The following is a 19471-nucleotide window of genomic DNA, read 5'->3' as shown; positions in this document are numbered from 1 at the left end:
CGTAACAAGGGCTGCAGTTGCTCAATCGCCTGTATTCTACAGCGAGTATAGACTTTGAGGCAGACCTGGCAGTCGTACACTGCTACGTAAAACCGTGAAATACCAGGCAGCGCATAAAGATCCGCTGCAGTAGCGTGTCTGGAGGTCGTAAAGATAGCAGAGACGGTGAGAACAGCGAGTCTATGCAGCAAGCCGTTGCGCGTTCTCGAAGGCGGCGTTTTTTTTTTTTTTTTCATTTCTTCCGGCGTTTCTAAAACTAGGTTGCTGTGCTACGCTGTACCTGTGGTGCGGGGCATTGCGTTAGAGAAGCGCAATGCCTGAACGGATACCTCGCCAGAAGTCTCTCCTCAGGTCGACCCCTCCATCCTCTCTCAATCCCAGTTCCTCTCTCTCGCTGTCTGTACTTCTTTCATGTGTACAACGCCGATGCGGCCGACACGTCTTGCGAATTGGGTTTAGCCAAGTTGCGTCAATGAAGGCCGTGATAACCGAACAGTTATGTTGCCGGAATTTGCCAGCTGGCGCGGCGTGGTAAAAAAACAAAAACATCGAAGCGCCCGCGGTAACTGTCCCACTCTTATTGGACGCATGAGTTGCATGTATTTATGACATGACATGTGATATGTGACAATGACATGTATTTATTATTGTTGAATATATTAACCCACCCCTTATGTAATACCCCCTGAAGGGGGTCTTTAAGGTGAATAAAGTGAAGTGAAGTGAAGCGTGAGGTAAGGCATGAATGGAGTGAAATGGAGGGTAGAGAAAGAAATACAGGTGCATAAACCGCGCACGGTCAGTAAGCCATGCGTGAGTGGATCCAACCCGCTTTCCTCGGAACCGTACGTTACATACATATACACATATTCTTTATTTCTCTAATAGAGAAAAAGGCCCCTGGGCAAAAAGCTACTTCAGAGTAGCTTGACTAGGCCCGGGGCCCATCAAAAGGCAGCCGGGAGACACACAATTCATACATAATAAAGCACAGGGTTAATTTGGCTAAGAACTGCAATTTCTAACGCAAAAGAGACGAAACGTGGAAGGTTTTTTTTTTTACCAATTAAATCAAATTGAACATGACACAATATGACAGGCAAGAAGAACAATAAATGAAATCATAATCAGACATCTAGAACACAACGCTACTAAATAGTTTTAAGCGATAGACATGAGTACAAAATAAGATGTTCACTATGAGATAATAGAAATAGGGAGGTGAAATTTTCTGTTTTTAAAGAGACACAGTGAGGATGTACAAGCATGTACACAAACTATAGTTAAGAGAAAAAACTGTCATCCTCCATACGATTGAGAAAATTTCTCATAAAAACATTTCTTTTACAGCCGGCATTCCCACACCACCATTTATTTGAATTAAGTGTAATTTGCAGTAACGCACTGCCGACGCCCTTGGCAGCATCGACTTATGGCTGAATTAAAGGATGTCTTTTTTGTATGTTTACTTTTTAATTTGATATCCCGTCTTGACGAGTCCATCTGCCGAAGTGATCTCATGTGCGGGCACCACGTCGACGTCGCCAGTGCTTTCAGCGGGGCTCTCTCGGCTGGCGAGCCTCCACGGCGTGCGCAGACCGATTGACCCTTATCCGGGCAAACATCTTCGTCACGCCAAAAACTTCCGTTCCGCGCGAGATGCGGTGCTGCCCCCGCTCTCTGACAATGACCCTCGCAGGGGTGCGGGCGGCCCTTGCGCAACCATCAAGAACCCATCAAGTCGTGTGGGACGCTGCGCGGCCATTCCGGTCTCGGCGCGCTCACGAGTCACGACCCTTGTCACGCTCGGCCTGCGGGACGGTTCATTAACGTCACGCACGAGGACCTCAAATATTCGGAGGCAATTAAGGATGCGGGGAGGAGAATGATGAGGAGGGGGCAATTGGAGGAAATTCTTGGAGTGCATTCGAACTTGTGCAAGTGCGATGGGCAGAATTAATGATGCGACTGATCAGAAAACAAGCTGTTTATTTGCGGTCGACTTGCTCCCAGTAAACATCTGTTCTGAGTCACGGAGGGAAGGCGCGGTGGCTGCTTGAAGACAGAGGAGCACAATCTTAGTGAATCTCTTGGGCGTATATGCTTCTAATCTACCGCAGTGGAGCCCCATGTGTAGGACAAAGGCTTCTGTACTTTCTACACGCGCAGAACGTCATAAATGCGCGTGAATACAGGGTGCATTAGTGTGCAGATGACGAAGCTTGTACCAATGTTCGAAGCTGTCGAGGCTTTGAAGATTAGGGATTTGTTTCTTCAATACTGTCACGACAAACGTCGCCTCACTCACTTTTCCCTCAGGTTATATCATCTGGTACTTAACTGAAGAATATTAGATTTTAAAACGATGAAAAAGTACGCACGAGTACGAATGGTTCCTTCAAATCATTTCGGCTCCCACACAAACTGCACAGAGTTTAACAAGCATGCGGCAGTAGCTGTGAGCTGAAGCGTTCTGCAGTTTATAGCCCGCATGCAAGTATAGAGGTTGACGCATGTAACGCGCGAATATACAGCTACAATTTCGCAATTTTTATATGAAATGCGGAAGCTAGCCAACACATTGGTAACCTCTTTAATTTTTCGAAAGCCATTTCAGACCATTTCACGATCGAGGAGCAACCTGTTTTTTCGGGCTATGGGAAGAACGCGGCGAAGCTTCATGACTCAACTCTTTTGTGTTCTATAGAAGCAGTTGCTCGCCTCGACCAGCCCAGTGATGACAGCCTAGTACGTTGACGCCCTGTGTCCTCTTTTTGAAAAGGTCTCTATGTCCTTTGCCAGAGCTCTGTATGATTGAGTGACCAAAAATCCTGCATCCTTGATTCGTTACCTTAGTTTTTTTCTTCATAAACTTACATAAACATATCACAGGTGAAAGAAGAGGGTGCTATTTGGATATTCATAAGGAGGGACGTCGTCATTTCCAGAGTTTAGAGCCCCACCCTTACAAAAGTGATCTATAGGCAGTCTACAGACTTCTTATAGAGTATGTTGCCTTCATATAGGTATTTTCTTTTATCTATTCACAGTCTACAGACTTTCTACAGACAAAAGTCTAGTAGAAGTGCATGACCCTAAATCTATAGATTGTCTATAGACTTATAGGAGTTATATTGTCTATAGACTATTTTCTAGGATTTGTCTATAGCCAGTCTTTAGATCTTATACACAAAAGTCTATGGATGGTCTTTATATTGCCTAAAGAAATTTTTGTGAGAGCACAGCTCTAAACACCGGAAATGACGTCTCGTCTATTTGGGAAAGCGATCAGTCCCGCATACCGTTCCTTCTAAACCGTTGCACCGTGCACACTGCCTCCAAAGCGTGACACGCGCGCTCGCCACTTGTCGCACAGGGCCCGAGCCCCACGGTGAGGCGGGGCTACGCCCGGCTGGCCTTCAACAACTGCGGCGAGGACACAGACCCGCTATTCGTGACGGGCTTCGACCTGGACCCCAACCCCGTGCAGATCCCTGGACCCCTGTCCGTCGGCATCCGGTTCCGGCTCAACGAGAACCTCACTTCGCCCATCGCGGTTAGTGTACCGTACTTCTCCTCGCAATCGATTCAAAATTGAATTTATTCCCCCGAAGCGTTACGGCGGGTTTACAAGCAAAAAGCTGTTTCTGACAGCTTGACGGGGCTCACAAAAGCAGCAACAAGGCAGTAGGCGATAACTCACGCTGATGAATGAATGAATGAATGAATGAATGAATGAATGAATGAATGAATGAATGAATGAATGAATGAATGAATGAATGAATGAATGAATGAATGAATGAATGAATGAATGAGCTGTTTATTTAGAAAGGAAGGCTCAAGGCCGTTTGTTTGTTTGTTTGTTTGTTTGTTTGTTTGTTTGTTTGTTTGTTTGTTTGTTTGTTTGTTACATCAATAGACCCATACTTTTCCCTTCCTTAACAACCCAATTCCCCAAACAAACGCAGATTAATAAAACAATATAAACTGCTTTACATTCATCACGATGACTCAGAAAACAAGGATAGTAACAAATTAACTAGGTATACAATAACAAGAAGTAGACTGAAGAAATTGGACATGCTTTAAAAAAATTCCACGAAGGATCAATTGTAACTTAAGAGCAAAATTATAACGTATTTATTACGAGACATAATTTTGTCCTTCAGAATAAAGAATAAAAGACATAGCAATATGCGCTATGAATAAATTCTTCAGCAACAAAAGTAACGGGAATATTCCGGCTGCAAGGCCCACATACAGTTGCCTAAACATATAATGAACTCGCTTCGAGCGCACTTTCGATTTCCGCTGACAGAGATTGAGCTTTCCAGTGCAAGTGCGCGATACGTTGCTTCCTTGTAGAAACCGTCAGTGTTTGTTGTCTGCAATCTGCGCCTGTTGCCTGACGTCGCTAGACAGCTTTTTTTTTTTTTCACACACATTAGGGTCACAGTAAGAGGGGGAGCATGAAGTGTTATGCGAAAGAGATCCAACGCATGTCGGGGAATATACCAGACCGATATAACTATTTACAACTGTCATGGTTTCTTGTATTAGCATAAAGTGATCCGGCAGCCTAGAAATATGCAGCCGCAGTACCTTCCCCAGAGGCGTAGGCAAGGCGGTAGGTAGGAAAGACTTTTATTGCTCTAGAAAGACGTGCTAGTAGCAGACGAGAAAGAAGAGGTCCATCTTCCTTCTTCTCACAGGGTCGGTGCCCCTATTCCAGGGCTCCGCTGAGCTTCGCTGCTCGTTTGGCGTGCTGGATCAGACCTTGCTGGCAACCCAGATCGCCGCAAGAAGAATATGAGGCTAAAACCGATGCTCGGGCGAGAGACACATAGCGCTCGTCTATGTATCTTCCTTCAGTCTTCGTCCAAGTTCGCGCTGTTCTTCAGGAGAATATGAGAACGAAGGAAATGCCGACTACAGCCTTACCCTTTACCCCATTTTTTTTCCCTTCGCCCAAGATACTCTTTAAACAGAAGGGAGTAAAGAGAGACTAAGCTGCGCGCACTCACTTTTATAGAAGGGAGTGTGGAGGACAGCTTATACTCCCTTTTCGCTCCCTTAAAGACGTATTAATGCTTACAGTGTACACGCTATGGCTATGGTATTCCGTCCCAAGGCAAGGAAGCGTGACGGACACCACGAATTAGTAATCATTCAGTTTGGATCGATATCTCATTACGCGCTGCCGCTTTTAGCTTATGCCACCTACTAAAATTCGATGCAGGGCCGCTTGTTCCGCGAATTGAACTCGACATCTTCTAACTAAGCAGCACGCACGGCTTAACTAATTCACTAACGCTGTGAGTAAGGAAGCGTACGAATCTCTCTATTCGCGCGCTTTATAGTAGCTAAACTTGAAAGTCAGAGCAACGGCTCTTGCCACGACAGCGGCAACGTATATGCTATTGAGCGCAACACACCACACGTAAACCTTCCTATCCGTGTATTTTGTACGAGTCCGTTCACGGCAGCGCTAAAAAGTGCTCACTAACATTCTCGACGGTGAACCCCCGCGAAAAAAGGAAAAGGTGCTCTGATTGCTTCAAGAGAAGAAAAAGGAAAGAGGGCTGTGCACTGCGTTTGTTTTTTGCTTTTTTTCTGCGAGCGAAGTTTCCAGTTAGGCTGGCGAACCTCGCAGCAAACTGCAGCACAAGTGTGCAATACTCTTTGATACTCCCGAAGCGGTTAAATGCTTCATTCCAAAGCAACGGTCTCTCAGAAACCGGCACCCACGCGTTCCTATTTAATTATTTCTTGCTTTATTGTCCTTGGCTTTCCTTTTTCTTCTTTAATTTCTATCGCTGGTGTCTTTTTTTTTTCTTTTCTGCAGATAAAATCAGTTCGGCCTTACAGCGCGCAAATTGAGCTGCCATGTACAGACATGACTACGAGAAAGTCGAGTCGTGTTTCGTTGATGGCTTGTTTTTAATTGATGTCGGCGCGTTTCTTTCTCAGTGAGCCTGTAGCGAAGGTTTTCGAGACAGCGCGACAAAGTTTTTAATTGATGTCGGCGTGTTTCTTTTTCAGTGAGTCTGTAGCGAATGTTATCGAGAAAGCGCGACAAAGGAAACTGCAAAAAAAAAAAAAGACTGTCGGCAGCCCTCGTTCCACTCGCTGTATCGAAGCGTTTGAAAGCAATGATCATTCGAGCGTTTGCATTACCTTTCATGAATGCTCTTTTTAACACTCCACTTCCTATTATTCCGCACCATCTGCTCTCTTCGAAAGTAAAAGAAAACGGTCCAATTTAAACGCGTTTGCCTGCATCGGTTAATTTAGTTGGCTTGTTCATTCCTTCATTCGTGTGTTAGCATAGGTGTATGTTTTCTTACCTGTTCGTTCTTTCGTTCGTTCGTTTTTCGCTCCTGTGTTTGTTTTCGCGTCCATGGTATACAAAGACCGAGCACTAGTGTCAGGCGCTGCTGTTGTCACTATCAACATTTTCGCGCCCAGGCCGACCTTCATTTGCACCAGCATACCTTCCCAAGGCGCGGCGAACCACGACGTGCTTCCGCAAATGGAAAATAACGTGCGCTTCGATCGAGCGCCACCGATACCATCACCACCAACACCAGGGCGGGCAGGACACACATTCCACCACCGAGAGTCACAACACGGAGGACACGATGCCACAAACACACGTACACACTCGAACGCAAACAAACAAAAAGAAAGAAGCACGGGAAAGAGGCGGGTGAGGAGGAAAGGAGAGGCGTTCAGGGCGGCTGCGAGGCGGTGCCTCCGTCGCAGCCGCGGATGTAGGCCAACATTCCGCGGCCGCTGCCGAACCGGCCGCCGTGACTCCGGGGAAAAGAAAAAGATAGCGCTGCCTGCGGAGTTTGAGAGAGCTTGTCCCCCCCATCGCGCCGCTGTCTCTCTCTGTCTTTCCAACTTCTCTCACCGTGTGCAGAGCCGAACGCACGGTAGCAGTGCAACTTGTTTTTTTGACCAGAGAGCAGTTTTACGCGACAGCGTAAAGGTCCTGTTCTGCGGAAAAGCCGGCGTTAGCGTCGCCCTCGTCGCAGTTGTGAGCGAAAAATCCGGATTGGTCGAAAAGGTGGCTACGTCACATGTGGAGCGGCGGATTTGAAAAGTGATGAAGACAGAAGAAAACTGGTGGTTAGAAACTCGCAGCATGACTCAAACGTCATTAGGACATGTAAACATATAAAGTATATAAAGTAAATGAGTTGTGCGGACAAGAAAATTATGGTAGTCGGGAATCTAGCCGCTGACCCTTGGGTTGCGAATCAGACACCGTAAACCGTTAGGACAAGCAGGCACGTACGTGGCACGTACGACTGGCATTCGTAAAGGCTACTCGACGATGGACCATACATTCACACCATCAATCAGGTGATAAAGAAATGCGCAGAATATAAGCAACATTAGAAATGGCATTCGACTCAGTCGAAACCTCAGCAGTCGGGCAGGCATTGCGTAACCAGGGTGTAGAAGAAGCGAATTTAAGGGTTCTGGAAAATATCTATAGTGGCTGCACAGCCACCGCTGTCCTTCACAGAGAATGTGATAAAATACCGATCAGGAAGGGCGTCAGGCAACGAGACATGATATCCCCGGTACTATACGACGCGTGTTAACAGCAGGTATTCAGAGAACTTGATTGGGAAAAACTGGGCATAAAAATTAATGGAGAATACCTCAGTAATCTGCGGTTCGCTGATGTCAGCGCCTAGCTAATTAACTCACAAGACAAAATGCATAGCATGATCGAGGACCTAGACGGGCACAGCAGAATGGTAGGTGTAAGAATTAATATGCTGAAAACCAACTACGAGGGGGTACCCAAAAGAAACCGGACTTATTTTTGTTTGAACTTATTTGTTCACATTTTAAGCACAGACCTTCAGTCTCCTTCAAAGTATTCCCCACTTGCAATGTGTGGGAATTCTGGCTTTCCGCCGTCGCCTTTGCGCGGCTCTGCCGGCCTCCCGCGTTGTTTCTCCTTTTTCCCTTGCTCCCGCCTCAGGCGGTGGAGAGGCGGCTGGGTGACTAATCACTGTCATTTAGCCACAGCTCCGCCCCGGCTCCCCAAGGGCCTTTGCCATTGGCGCCTTTTGGCGGGAAATCGGGACCCGCTTTGGGGCGGCCGCGCTCCGCGCGACCGTCCGAGCGGGGCCCAGCGAGAGAGAGATCCCTCCGAGACAGCGTAAGGTGCGTACGTTACTGTTTGTCCGTGCCGGCCTTGCCGTTCGGACCAGTGCTTACTCGAGCTCGCCCGCACGTGTCCTCTGACCTGCAGCGGCTCGAGCCTGTCACTCGGGGTCCAGCGACCTCAGACAGGCGTTGATTGCCCACTCTCTCTCGCAACCGGCCCAACGGTCGACACGAGAGAGAGAGATCACAGCACTGCCGCGGGGACATTCTCCTGCAGCGGCGTGCTAGCGTCGCCCATTGCTCGAGTCGCTTCGTGCGCGCAGCGGAGCCTTGCTCCTCGCGCGCCCCCGGGACGGGGTGACGATTGAGTGTGTGCGTACTGCTGAAGGACGACGTGAATAAACGTCTCCTTTGTGAACTTGGAGGCCTATTTCTTTGCGGCGAATCGCTCTCCTCCCAGCGGAGGTTGAGTGCACCGCATCGGTGTCCCAGTGTGTGTGTGGTGACGGCTGATCGGGGCCCTTGGCTCGTGCGAAGCTCGAACCCGCGGTGGGTGGTGGCCTGTGTCCACGTAGGAACCCACAACTGGCGCCCAACGTGATAAGTCATTGGCGCTTACGCCTTTGATGACACATTAGCCGAGCAGGTCGCCTTGCCGATCACGCTTGCGCACCATGTCTACCCCCAGCGGGGCACTCGGTAGCTACATGTCGGCTCCCTACGGAGTTGTAGCGTCGTTTGATCCGCTGGCTGCTGTTCCTTCGAATGGCCAGACACCGTGGTTGGCCGCGGCCCCCGTTGGGGTTTACGGCGACACAACCCAAAATGTCGACCACGCGGCTCCCATCGGAGCTGTATCGGAAGCACCCTGCGGTGCATCCGCTGGTCACATGCCTCAGCTGTGCACGCTTTCCGCCCCGTGCGAAAGCAGTTCGTGTCACGCTGCCGCAACCGGCAGTTTCGAACAGCAGCAGCCGTGCCCCGCGAGCAGTCAATTCTGCTCTGGGAACGGCGAGGCGCTGGCCCGGTTCCCTGCGGAAACCGCGCCGCTCATCGAACTAGGAGCCTTGCCTCCCTCGTTCGTGCAGCCCGCCCAAACCTCCACCGAGGCCGGGGCGCAGGCGCTGCTAGCCAGTGCTGCCCAGATGATCCAGTCGCTGTCAGGGGCTGTTGGGACACTTTTGGCCACGCCGAAGTTGTCTCACCCCGCGGTCAAGTTGCCCATGCCAACATACCGCGGGTATGATGACCTACTCAGTGCCCGGGATTTCCTTGAGTCCCTCACCCATTATCAGAGAACTATGGGTCTCACTGAGCAGGTGGCGCTTGCACACATCATCCCCGCAGCGCTGACTGACACGGCAGCTCGGTGGCATCGGCTTTCCGGCCACCGGGCAGCGTCTCTCGAGGAGTTCCGTGCAGCATTCCTGCGCGAATTCCTGCCCGCTGACTACGAGCGTAGGATGCGGCGAGAGCTGGAGCTCCGTACTCAGGCTCCGGATGAGTCGCTGCAAGAGTATGTTCGTGCGATGGAAGACCTTTTCTCAATCGCCGAGCCCAGAGCCTCGAACGAGGAGCGTGTCGAAAGGACGATCAGGCAGGCACATCCGACCTTTTCGGCTTACCTGCGCGGCGGCCGATTCCGAGATTTGGAGGAGCTGGCCGCCGAGGCAAAGCGCATTCAAGGCGACATTCTCGCCGCGCGCGCCTATCGTCCGCCACCGCCGGCAAGCGAGGCCCTTGAGCCACGCTGTGCATGGAGAGGGGCCTTGCCCTTACCCAACCGGCGACCACCCGCACAACCTGCCTTTGCAGCTGTTAGCGGGCAAAACGAGGCATGGGAGTTGAGCGACAGAGCTCTCGATCCCTACTCGTACGGGAGACGGGCAGCCTGCGCTGCACCGTTTTCCGAGCCGCGTGCTGATGGGCGCCAAGCGCTCCAACGCACAGCGGAGGGGGAAACCCGACTCGGCCGACCCTTTGGTCGTGCAGCGGGCGGACCCAGGCAGGGAGAAGCGCCATTGTCCCGCGACCAAGCTCGCGGCGGTGTGCGCTGTTTCCGCTGCCAAGAGAGGGGCCACTTAGCAAGAGAATGCACCGTAGCCAGGCCTCCTGCGAGGCAGGGAAACGGCGGCGGGGGTCGGTCGTAAAGGGACCACCGGCCCAATCTCTGCTAATTCCCTCTGCGTACAGAGCAAGCTGCCTTGCTAATGCGCACGCGCCGTTTATTCCGGTCACCATTGCTGGCCGCGAATTTTCGGCGTTACTGGATACGGGAGCCAGCGCTTCCTTGTTCGGTGAAGAGGTGTTGTCCCACTTGCAAAAGCACTCTGTGCGCTTGCGGGACTGCCGTACGGCATTCAACCTTGCGAAAGGCGTAGCCCATTCGGCTGGCGCCGCGAGGCTGACTGTCAGGTGGGGAGAGCGGACGAGACGCACGCGTTTCATCCATCTCCCAGGGCTCAGTGTGCCCATGATTCTCGGACGGGACTTTCTCCTGAAAACCGGGATCGTGGTGGACATTGCGAATGGCGGCTATCGCGACGGACCATTTTCCCAGCTTAAGCCGTTCATTAGCCCACCGGCGTCAGTATCTGCCTGCGCAGTGAAGGCGTTCGGAGAGTGCCACGCTCAGCGGACAGGGCCACGCCCTTGTGTCGAGCGTTCCGTCGTTCAGCCTCCCCATTGGGACCGAGCGGCGCGGCACGACCAGGCACCACATCCGCTGGCCGCCAGTGCGGTAACATTGGATGCCACACAGAAGGCTCGTTTGACAGCGCTATTGCGTCAGTACGATGAGCTCTTCACGGATCAACCTGGCTGTACCACTTTAGTGAGCCACAAGATCCACACTGGAGACGCGCTTCCTTTGAAGTGCAACCCTAGACCCGTCAGCCTTGCGAAAAGGCAGGTGATTGATGGGTTGCTGGATGAGATGCTGTCGGCGGACATTATCCGCCGCTCGTCCAGCGCCTGGGCGTCTCCGGTGGTGTTGGTGCCTAAGAAAGATGGCAGCCACCGTTTGTGTGTGGATTATCGCCGTCTGAATGCGCTGACTCGCAAGGATGCCTATCCGCTCCCGACGATCAGCTCAATCGTAGGAAACCTGGGCAGCGCGCGGTACTTTTCCACACTAGATGCCTCCAAAGGTTACCTACAGGTCCAGATGGCTGACACTGACCGGTCCAAGACCGCGTTCACGTGCCACAGAGGGCTGTTTGAGTTCACTCGTATGCCCTTTGGTCTCTGCAATGGTCCTGCGACTTTTCAGAGGCTCATGGACCGCGTCCTGGGGGAAGCGAAATGGTCCCACGCCATGTGCTACCTGGACGATATCGTGATTTATTCACGAACCTTCGATGAGCACTTAGGCCACATTGCCGACGTGCTCGAGAGGGTACGGGCTGCTGGGATGACTTTGAATCCTGCGAAAGCCCAAATAGCGCGGACCCGGGTTCAGTTACTAGGGTTCACGCTGGGCGAGGGCTCCATTGAGCCTGATGCGGATAAACTTCGAGCCATACTCGAATTTCCCGCGCCCAAGGACGTACGCGGCCTGCGCCGTTTTCTGGGAATGGCCAATTTTTATCGGTCGTTCATCCCGTCCTGTGCCCGCGTGCAGGCACCCTTGACCAAGCTCTTGGGAAAGACTGCAGCGTGGCGATGGGGGCCCGAGCAAGAGCGATCCTTTCGCCTCCTGTCTAGTGCCATTGCCGAGACAGCGCAGCTCAGGCTACCCGACCTGACCAGACAGTTCGTAGTCCAGACTGACGCGAGCGATCTGGGTTTAGGAGCAGTTCTCCTACAGGAATTCGATGGCGTGTTGCAACCGCTGGCCTTTGCCAGCCGCTCCTTGCTGCCCTCGGAGAGGAATTATTCCGTGACCGAGAAGGAGTGCCTCGCCATCGTGTTTGCACTGCGCAAATTTGACGTCTACCTTGATGGAACGCAATTCGTGGTGCAGACAGACCACAGTGCGCTCAGTTGGCTGATGCGGCTCCGCGAGCCTGCGGGTCGGCTGGCGCGCTGGGCTCTCCTGATACAGCATTACGACTTTTCCGTGCAGTATAGAAAGGGGAGCACAAACGTGGTAGCTGACGCGCTATCCCGTGCCCCACTCGCCAGCGGCGCTTTGACGCCTGTAGGCGGAGGGGGCGAAACAGCGGACGAGCCGCCGGGCGGCAAGGAGGGGGAGCCCGGAAACGGGTTAACCCATTCCGCTAACCAGGCAAGCAGCGCTTCGCAAAGAGGACGAGAGGCGAAGCTCTTCGTGAGCGCCTCGGAGTTGCCGACGCGAACGGAAATTTTGGCTGCAAACCTGAGTGGGGACGAGACCACGCTCCCCTCTGGGATGACTGGAATCGTTTTCAGCCGTAAAGAGCTACTGAAAGCCCAGCAAAATGACCCCTTTTGTCGCGAGGTGAGCGACGGTCTCAGGGAGACGGAGCGCCGTGACGCTACTGGTATTGTAGCGGGCGCAGGGGGGCAGAAGCCAGCGTGTGTCGCGGCAAACCCCGGGGATTCATATTTGCTGGACAATGACGGGCTCGTGCTGAAGTACATAGCCACCGATGACGAGTCCATCGACCCGTTTAAGGTGGTTATCCCCAAAAGTCTGAGAGGCGCACTGTTGAGATTCTCTCATGACGAACCACTGGCCGGTCATCTGAGTGGCTCCAAAGTTTTTGCAAAACTGAGTCAATCGGTGACGTGGCCCGGCATGAAGCGTGACATTTTCCGCTATTGCCGTTCCTGCCATGTCTGTCAAGCGGTGAAGTCACGGGGCGGCAAGCCGCTTGGAATGATGAAACCAATTGACAGTGTGCGTCCGTGGCAGATGGCCACCTGCGATTTGATGGGGCCTTTCCCCAGGAGCAAGCAGGGGTTCATTTACCTGATGGTAGTCGCTGACCACTTTTCCAAATGGGTTGAGTTGTACCCCCTTCGGAAAGTGTCAGCACGAGCGGTGCTGGATAAACTCCAGGAAGTGTTCTGTCGGTTCGGCTTTCCGGAAAGACTGATCACGGACAATGCGTCCTATTTCACCGCTCGGGTGTTCAGTAACACGTGCCGTTCCCTCGGAATCGAGCACTACACCACTTCACCCTACCACCCCCAGTCCAATTTGACCGAGCGAATCAACCGAACGCTCAAGCCAATGCTGGCGGCCTTTGCCGAGTGTCAAAAGGATTGGGCAGACCATTTGAGCGAGTTTGCGTTCGCCATCCGAACAGCTGAGAATCGCTCAACTGGTTTCTCTCCCGCCTTCCTCAATTTCGGGAGGGAGCTGGCGAATCCGATGTCAAACGTCGTGCAGAGCCAGCTCGGGGATGAGCAGACGCGGGCAGACTGCTCTGCTTATGCGTCGACGCTTCGGGACCGGCTTGATCGGGCTCTCAACAGAGCAAGGCAGAGTTTGGCGGCAGCCAGAGCCCAACAGAAGGCTCAATATGACCGCAAGCACCGCCGCCTGACTTTTCAGGTGGGTGATCTTGTCCTGAAGCGCAACCACGTTCTTAGCGATGCCAGCAAGGGGTTCTCAGCCTCGCTCGCTCCTAAGTGGCTTGGTCCGTACCGAGTGGTCAGAGTCTGGTCGCCACTCGCGTACCTGCTGGAGGATCCCCTTACGGGGAAAACCAGCCGTGCCCACATCGCAGACCTGAAGGCCTACGCGTCACGGTCTGACGAGCTTGCGCCGGTACCCATTGGTATCAAAGGCAAGCGCAAAGGCACAACTGGTGCTGCGGAACGCAAGCGTACGGAGCACCGGTACAATCTGAGGCGACGGTCACCGGCGTGATTGATGCCGGACGGCGGACTTTTCCGCAACCGAAGGCACGCAGCCTCAGCTAGCTGGCGAGCTTTCTCGTCAGGCCCTACCTAGGCGAAGCACGGTGTGTTATTTTTTTTTTGTTTTTTTTTTGTTTTTGCAGCATGCTCAGTTCCAGCCTTGTGTGTTTATCAGTTTATTTATTTGTTTTGCTTGAGTCAGTTTCTAGCCACTTTCGTTTCCCGCTTGCTCGTCTGTTTTTGTTCGAACGTACCCAGATGTACATAGGCAAACTTCAGCCCGCTCGTGCTTGCTCTTATCTTCTAGAAGGAATAGATTGAATTAGGTGTCGTTTGTACAGCGAGCCTTTTCTCATTTCCGGCCCGACTGTGGGTGGTGGGCTCGTTAAGGAGCCGTGTGTCGCGGTGAGAGTTTTGTGCGGCCCGTATGGAGGGGAAGTTGGCGGGGCGTTTGGGGCGATGGGGGGGCGGAAAGTGCACCCTTTGACCCTCGCCGCGGCGCCTCTGGACGCTTCTGATGGGGGGGTCGTTGTCGCCGACCAGCGTCCGCGCACGTGCCGGTGTATGCGTGTTTGTGGCTGTGGCTGTGTGCGCGCGTAGCCATGAGCCAAGGCGACGCCTGTGAGTTGTGCCGTTGTGTCCTTCTGCGTGAGCGCGAGGATGAGAAGGACCCCTCGCTGTGGACAAGGTTACACATCTGGACGCCGCCGAACGTCCTCGCCCGTTTCAGCCGGCGTGAAAGGGGTGCACTAACTTTCTTGTGCCCGAACGTGATGTCGTGTCCAAGGGCGCGAGGTCAGTGCTCTACCGCGGCCCCGTCGTCATCAACGCACCATACATCAACGGAAAGAAGACCGCCATCAGTCGTCGGCCCTCCCAACCTGTTCAACTTGAAGTCTGCGAGCGGTGAGTCGCCGACAGGCCCACTGGGCCGCGCAACCGAACTTTGAGGCTGACATCCACCTGTCACATAGCTGTACAGTTTTATTCACATCTTCTTATGTACCGTGTATATAATCTGCAAGCTGTTTTGATTTACTGAAGCGTACGCAAGTGTTTGTTTGTTTGCCTTGTTTTTCCTTTGTTTTCTTACGTTGTTGTGGCTGGAACTGAAGTGTAGCTAGTTTTTTTTGTGTATTCATTTCTTTATTTTCGAACTGAAGTGTAGCTTATTTTTTTTCTGTATTGATTTCTTTATTTTGGCCGCGTGCTTTGCCGATGGGTAGGAGGGCATTTAAGGAGAGGGGGATGTGGGAATTCTGGCTTTCCGCCGTCGCCTTTGCGCGGCTCTGCCGGCCTCCCGCGTTGTTTCTCCTCTTTCCCTTGCTCCCGCCTCAGGCGGTGGAGAGGCGGCTGGGTGACTAATCACTGTCATTTAGCCACAGCTCCGCCCCGGCTCCCCAAGGGCCTTTGCCATTGGCGCCTTTTGGCGGGAAATCGGGACCCGCTTTGGGGCGGCCGCGCTCCGCGCGACCGTCCGAGCGGGGCCCAGCGAGAGAGAGATCCCTCCGAGACAGCGTAAGGTGCGTACGCTACTGTTTTGTCCCTGCCGGCCTTTGCCGCTCGGACCAGTGCATATACTCGAGCTCGCCCGCACGTGTCCTCTGACCTGCAGCGGTTCGAGCCTGTCCAGCGGGGTCCAGCGACCTCCGACAGGCGTACCTTGCGTTGATTGCCCACTCTCTCTCGCAACCGGCCCAACGGTCGACACGAGAGAGAGATCACAGCACTGCCGCGGGGACATTCTCCTGCAGCGGCGTGCTAGCGGTGCGCATTACTCGAGTCGCTTCGTGCGCGCAGCGGAGCCTTGCTCCTCGCGCGCCCCCGGGACGGGGTGACTATTGAGTGTGTGTGTATCAGCTGGAGGACGATGTGAATAAACGTCTCCTTTGTGAACTTGGAGGCTTATTTCTTTGCGGCGAATCGCTCTCCTCCCAGCGGAGGTTGAGTGCGCTGCATCGGTGTCCCAGTGTGTGTGTGGTGACGGCTGATCGGGGCCCTTGGCTCGCGCGAAGCTCGAACCCGCGGTGGGTGGTGGCCTGTGTCCACGTAGAAACCCACAAATGATACGCTTGTCGAATCTTTCATTCCATTTTTCAAAACATTGTTTAAATTCATCTTTTGTGATGCTTGACAGTGCCTCCGTCGTTTTTTTCTTCACCTCAGCAACATCAGCGAAACGCTTTCCATTCACCTATATTTTCATTCTAGGAAACAAAGAAAGTAGCACGGGGCAAGGTCGGGAGAGTATGAGGGTTGAGGAATAGGAGTCATGCCATTTTTGGTCCAAAATTGTCGTAGAGACAGGGCTGTATGAGCAGGGGCATTGCCATGATGGAAAAACCAGTCACCCGACCGCCACAAATCTGGCCGCTTCCACCACACCCTCTTGCCCAATCTTTTCAAAACATCCAAGTAGAAAGCCTGGCTAACTGTCTGACCCTGCGGAACAAATTCTCAATGGACGACTCCTCTCACGTCGAAAAAACAAATCAGCATTGTTTTGAGGTTTGGTTTCACCTGACGAGCTTTCTTGAGGCGAGGTGAATTCGAAGTTTTCCATTGGCATGATTGTTGCTTTGATTCAGGATTCGATTCAGGAACACTTCAGTTGTCCCCATAGCATCGTCCTTGTACGTCTTTCTTAATATTTCAAGAGTTTCCATTCAACTTTTTCCGAGCAAAAATCAGAATTTCACCGGCGCGCGCTGTTCACAAAAATCAGCCATTGCAAAAACGACATTCACACAAAACAGTCGGCACTCGAAAACTCTGCCTAAACTAGTCTGACCTCCTTCAACGACGGCACTCTGCTTACTGACTCTGGAATGTTCGTTCTATGCGCCCCTAGTGGCAAAACGCGGTACCATAGAAGCTTTGCCGACCAAAAAATTTAGTCCGGTTTCTTTTGGGTACCCCCTCGTAAATGTTCAACAGTCTTGGAAGGCAACAACAGTTTACGATATGCAGCGAATCGTGTGATTTGGTAAGGGAATGCATCTACTTAAGGCAGGCAATGACCGCAGATCCGGACCACGAGAGTGAATCAACTACGAGGATAAGACTGAGGTGGAGCGCATTCGGCAGACACTCTCTCAGGTGATGAATAGCAGTTTACCAATAAATCTCAAGAGGAAAGTATACAACAGCTATATCTTATACTTACCAACGAGACAACGTGAAGGCTAACGAAAATGATGAAACCTAAATTGAGGACAACAATGCGGGCAATGGAATGAAAAATAATAGACGTAGCGTTAAGATACAGGAAGAGAGCGCAGTAGGTAAGGGAACAAACGCGAATTAGTGGCTTCCTATAGTCAAAATGAAGATGAAATGGGCTTTGAGCAGGGCGTGTAATGCCAAGGCGTGGTAACTGATCGTCCTTAAGGGTGGCAGAGTGGATTCCAAGAGAAGACAAGCGTAGCAGGAGGCGGCAGAAAGTTAGGCGGGTGGTAGAGATTCGGAAGCTTGCGGGGATAAGCTTGTCGCTGCTGTCGCAGCAGATAATGAATTGGAGAGATATAGAAGGGGCATTTGTCCTGCACGGTGGTAACACCTCCAGCGATACTGCTTACCGCATACCACGAGCTGCCAGTGCGCATGAATATATGACCCCCAGGCGGCAGATGCAGGCAGCTGTCGTGGTATGCGGTAAGCAGTATCGCTGGAGGTATACGCTACGCTAAAGCGTTTGTCGTCGGACTCACCGCGGTGGCTCAGTGCATATGTATGGCGTTCTGCTACTACACACTGGATCGTGAGTTCGATCCTTGTCGCTGAGGCTACATTTTGATTAAGTTCCGCCGCGGTGGCTCAGTGGTTATGGTGCTCGGCTGCTGACCCGAAAGACGCGGGTTCGATCCCGGCCGCGGCGGTCGAATTTCGATGGAGGCGAAATTCTAGAGGCCCGTGTACTGTGCGATGTCAGTGCACGTTAAAGAACCCCAGGCGGTCGATATTTCCGGAGCCCTTCACTAAGGTGTCCCTCATAGCCTGAGCCGCTTCGGGACGTTAAACACCCAATAAACAAACCATTTTGATTGAGGCAAAACGCAAAAACGAAAAAGAACGGCTGTGCGCTAAGATAACATATGTCATTGCACGCTAAAGAACAACTCGTCGAGGCTATCCGATCGGTTGCAAGCCAGCGGACAGTTCGCGTAACATAGATCTGGTGGGACTTGTGGGAGCCAGTGTAGACGTGGCCATCATATCCCACGACTAACATTTCGGATAGGGTCTCCGTACAGTAATTACCCCCTCCTCACTCGGAGCTCACCATTGGGGAGGTTTACCTCTTGAAAAAGACACAAACCGACGCCTTTGTTAATAACCCGTGCTAAACTGCTCTCGGGTGCGAGTTCATCACAACTGTTCCTTTCTTTGCATTCCATTACTACTACAGCTACGGTTAGTCCTATCAATAACAATGAATTGCGCGCAACGACCCAACTCGGACACGCTGCCTGTGTCATTGAAACAACCCGTCACAAAAATCGTTCCAGCAACGCGCGACACGACAAGTTTTCTGTTTACATCTTTCGTTCTCTCTTTTGAGAGCCTGGCCATGATGACAGTGGTCCGGCGGCGACGAGGGATGCAGGAGTGGGGGGGGGGGGGGGGGGGGGGGGGGGGGACCGACCGCGTGCGAACACTGGCGAGGCAACCTGCTTCCCCTGTGGCACCCCCCCAGGAGCCCCCCACCTCCATCTTCCCCCTCTGCACCCGTCACACGCCGAGCATTTGCTGCGGGCCCAGTTCGACGGCGGGGGTCAGCGCGATAGCGGCCCTCTCCGGGGAAAGCGGCACGTTGGAGCACTTCCGCGTGCGATCCAGCCGGAAACGGGAAGAAGAAGAAAGAGCGAGGCTTCGACGGCCGCGCACGTGCCATTTATAACACGTCGCGTGCCGAACGCGCCCAGTGTTTACGGGGCGAGCCGCGTGGAAACTGTGCCGCCAACAATGAGGCAGAAAGATCTGGGACTGCAATTCCCGATCTCCACAGCGCGCCAAACAACCGCCCTCATGGGCTAACGTACGTAGAGAGCAGAGAAGCGTGAAAAAAGAACGGAGTTTCTGCTGTGCTTTTTGTTTCCTTCTTCTTTCTTTTTTGTGTGTGTGGACTCGCCCCAAGTGTGAACAGCGACCTAGAGGTGCAAATGAAAAAATAAAAAATTGAGACGGTCGTCGTGCGGAGGGTGCGGGGGTTGACAGAAGCGGTCACAGTAGCGCTCTGCACTGGCAACGATTCACAGCGCGAATAGGAGCCGCGTAGCTCTGCTAATTGGATGACTGACTGAAAGGAGGACGGTTAGGGTCATTATATGTTGCGCCGTCGATAGTGACGAACGGATTTGTCAGTGAGAGTGCAAGCGCTTCATCAAGTTGCGTAACATCGTCAGTTTGATCCATTTTAAATAGCATATCTTCGAGAGACTCACGCACTGGGTACCTCGGCTATTCCGGTGTACCTTTGCCCGCATTTCACTGCAGTCCAGTTCCAACCGCACTCTGCAAGAAGCTATGTGATAAGAAAGTCTCTGAG

At 52.5% G+C, this 19471-nt stretch overlaps 1 protein-coding gene across 1 annotated transcript in view; it reads left to right on the top strand.

The window, feature by feature from the left end:
* Window positions 1-19471, top strand: part of LOC149372327 (ganglioside GM2 activator-like) — a 78368-nt gene that overhangs the window by 30308 nt on the left and 28589 nt on the right. Inside the window, exon 2 of the mRNA XM_089566793.1 lies at window positions 3377-3556. Within this exon, the coding sequence (XP_089422919.1) occupies window positions 3377-3556 (180 nt within the window). The remainder of the gene's footprint in view (window positions 1-3376; window positions 3557-19471) is intronic.

Source organism: Amblyomma mixtum, chromosome 1 (assembly GCF_055824585.1).
Source record: "Amblyomma mixtum isolate Tamu chromosome 1, ASM5582458v1, whole genome shotgun sequence".
Lineage (NCBI taxonomy): Eukaryota > Metazoa > Arthropoda > Arachnida > Ixodida > Ixodidae > Amblyomma > Amblyomma mixtum.
This window is presented reverse-complemented; position numbering and strand designations above follow the sequence as displayed.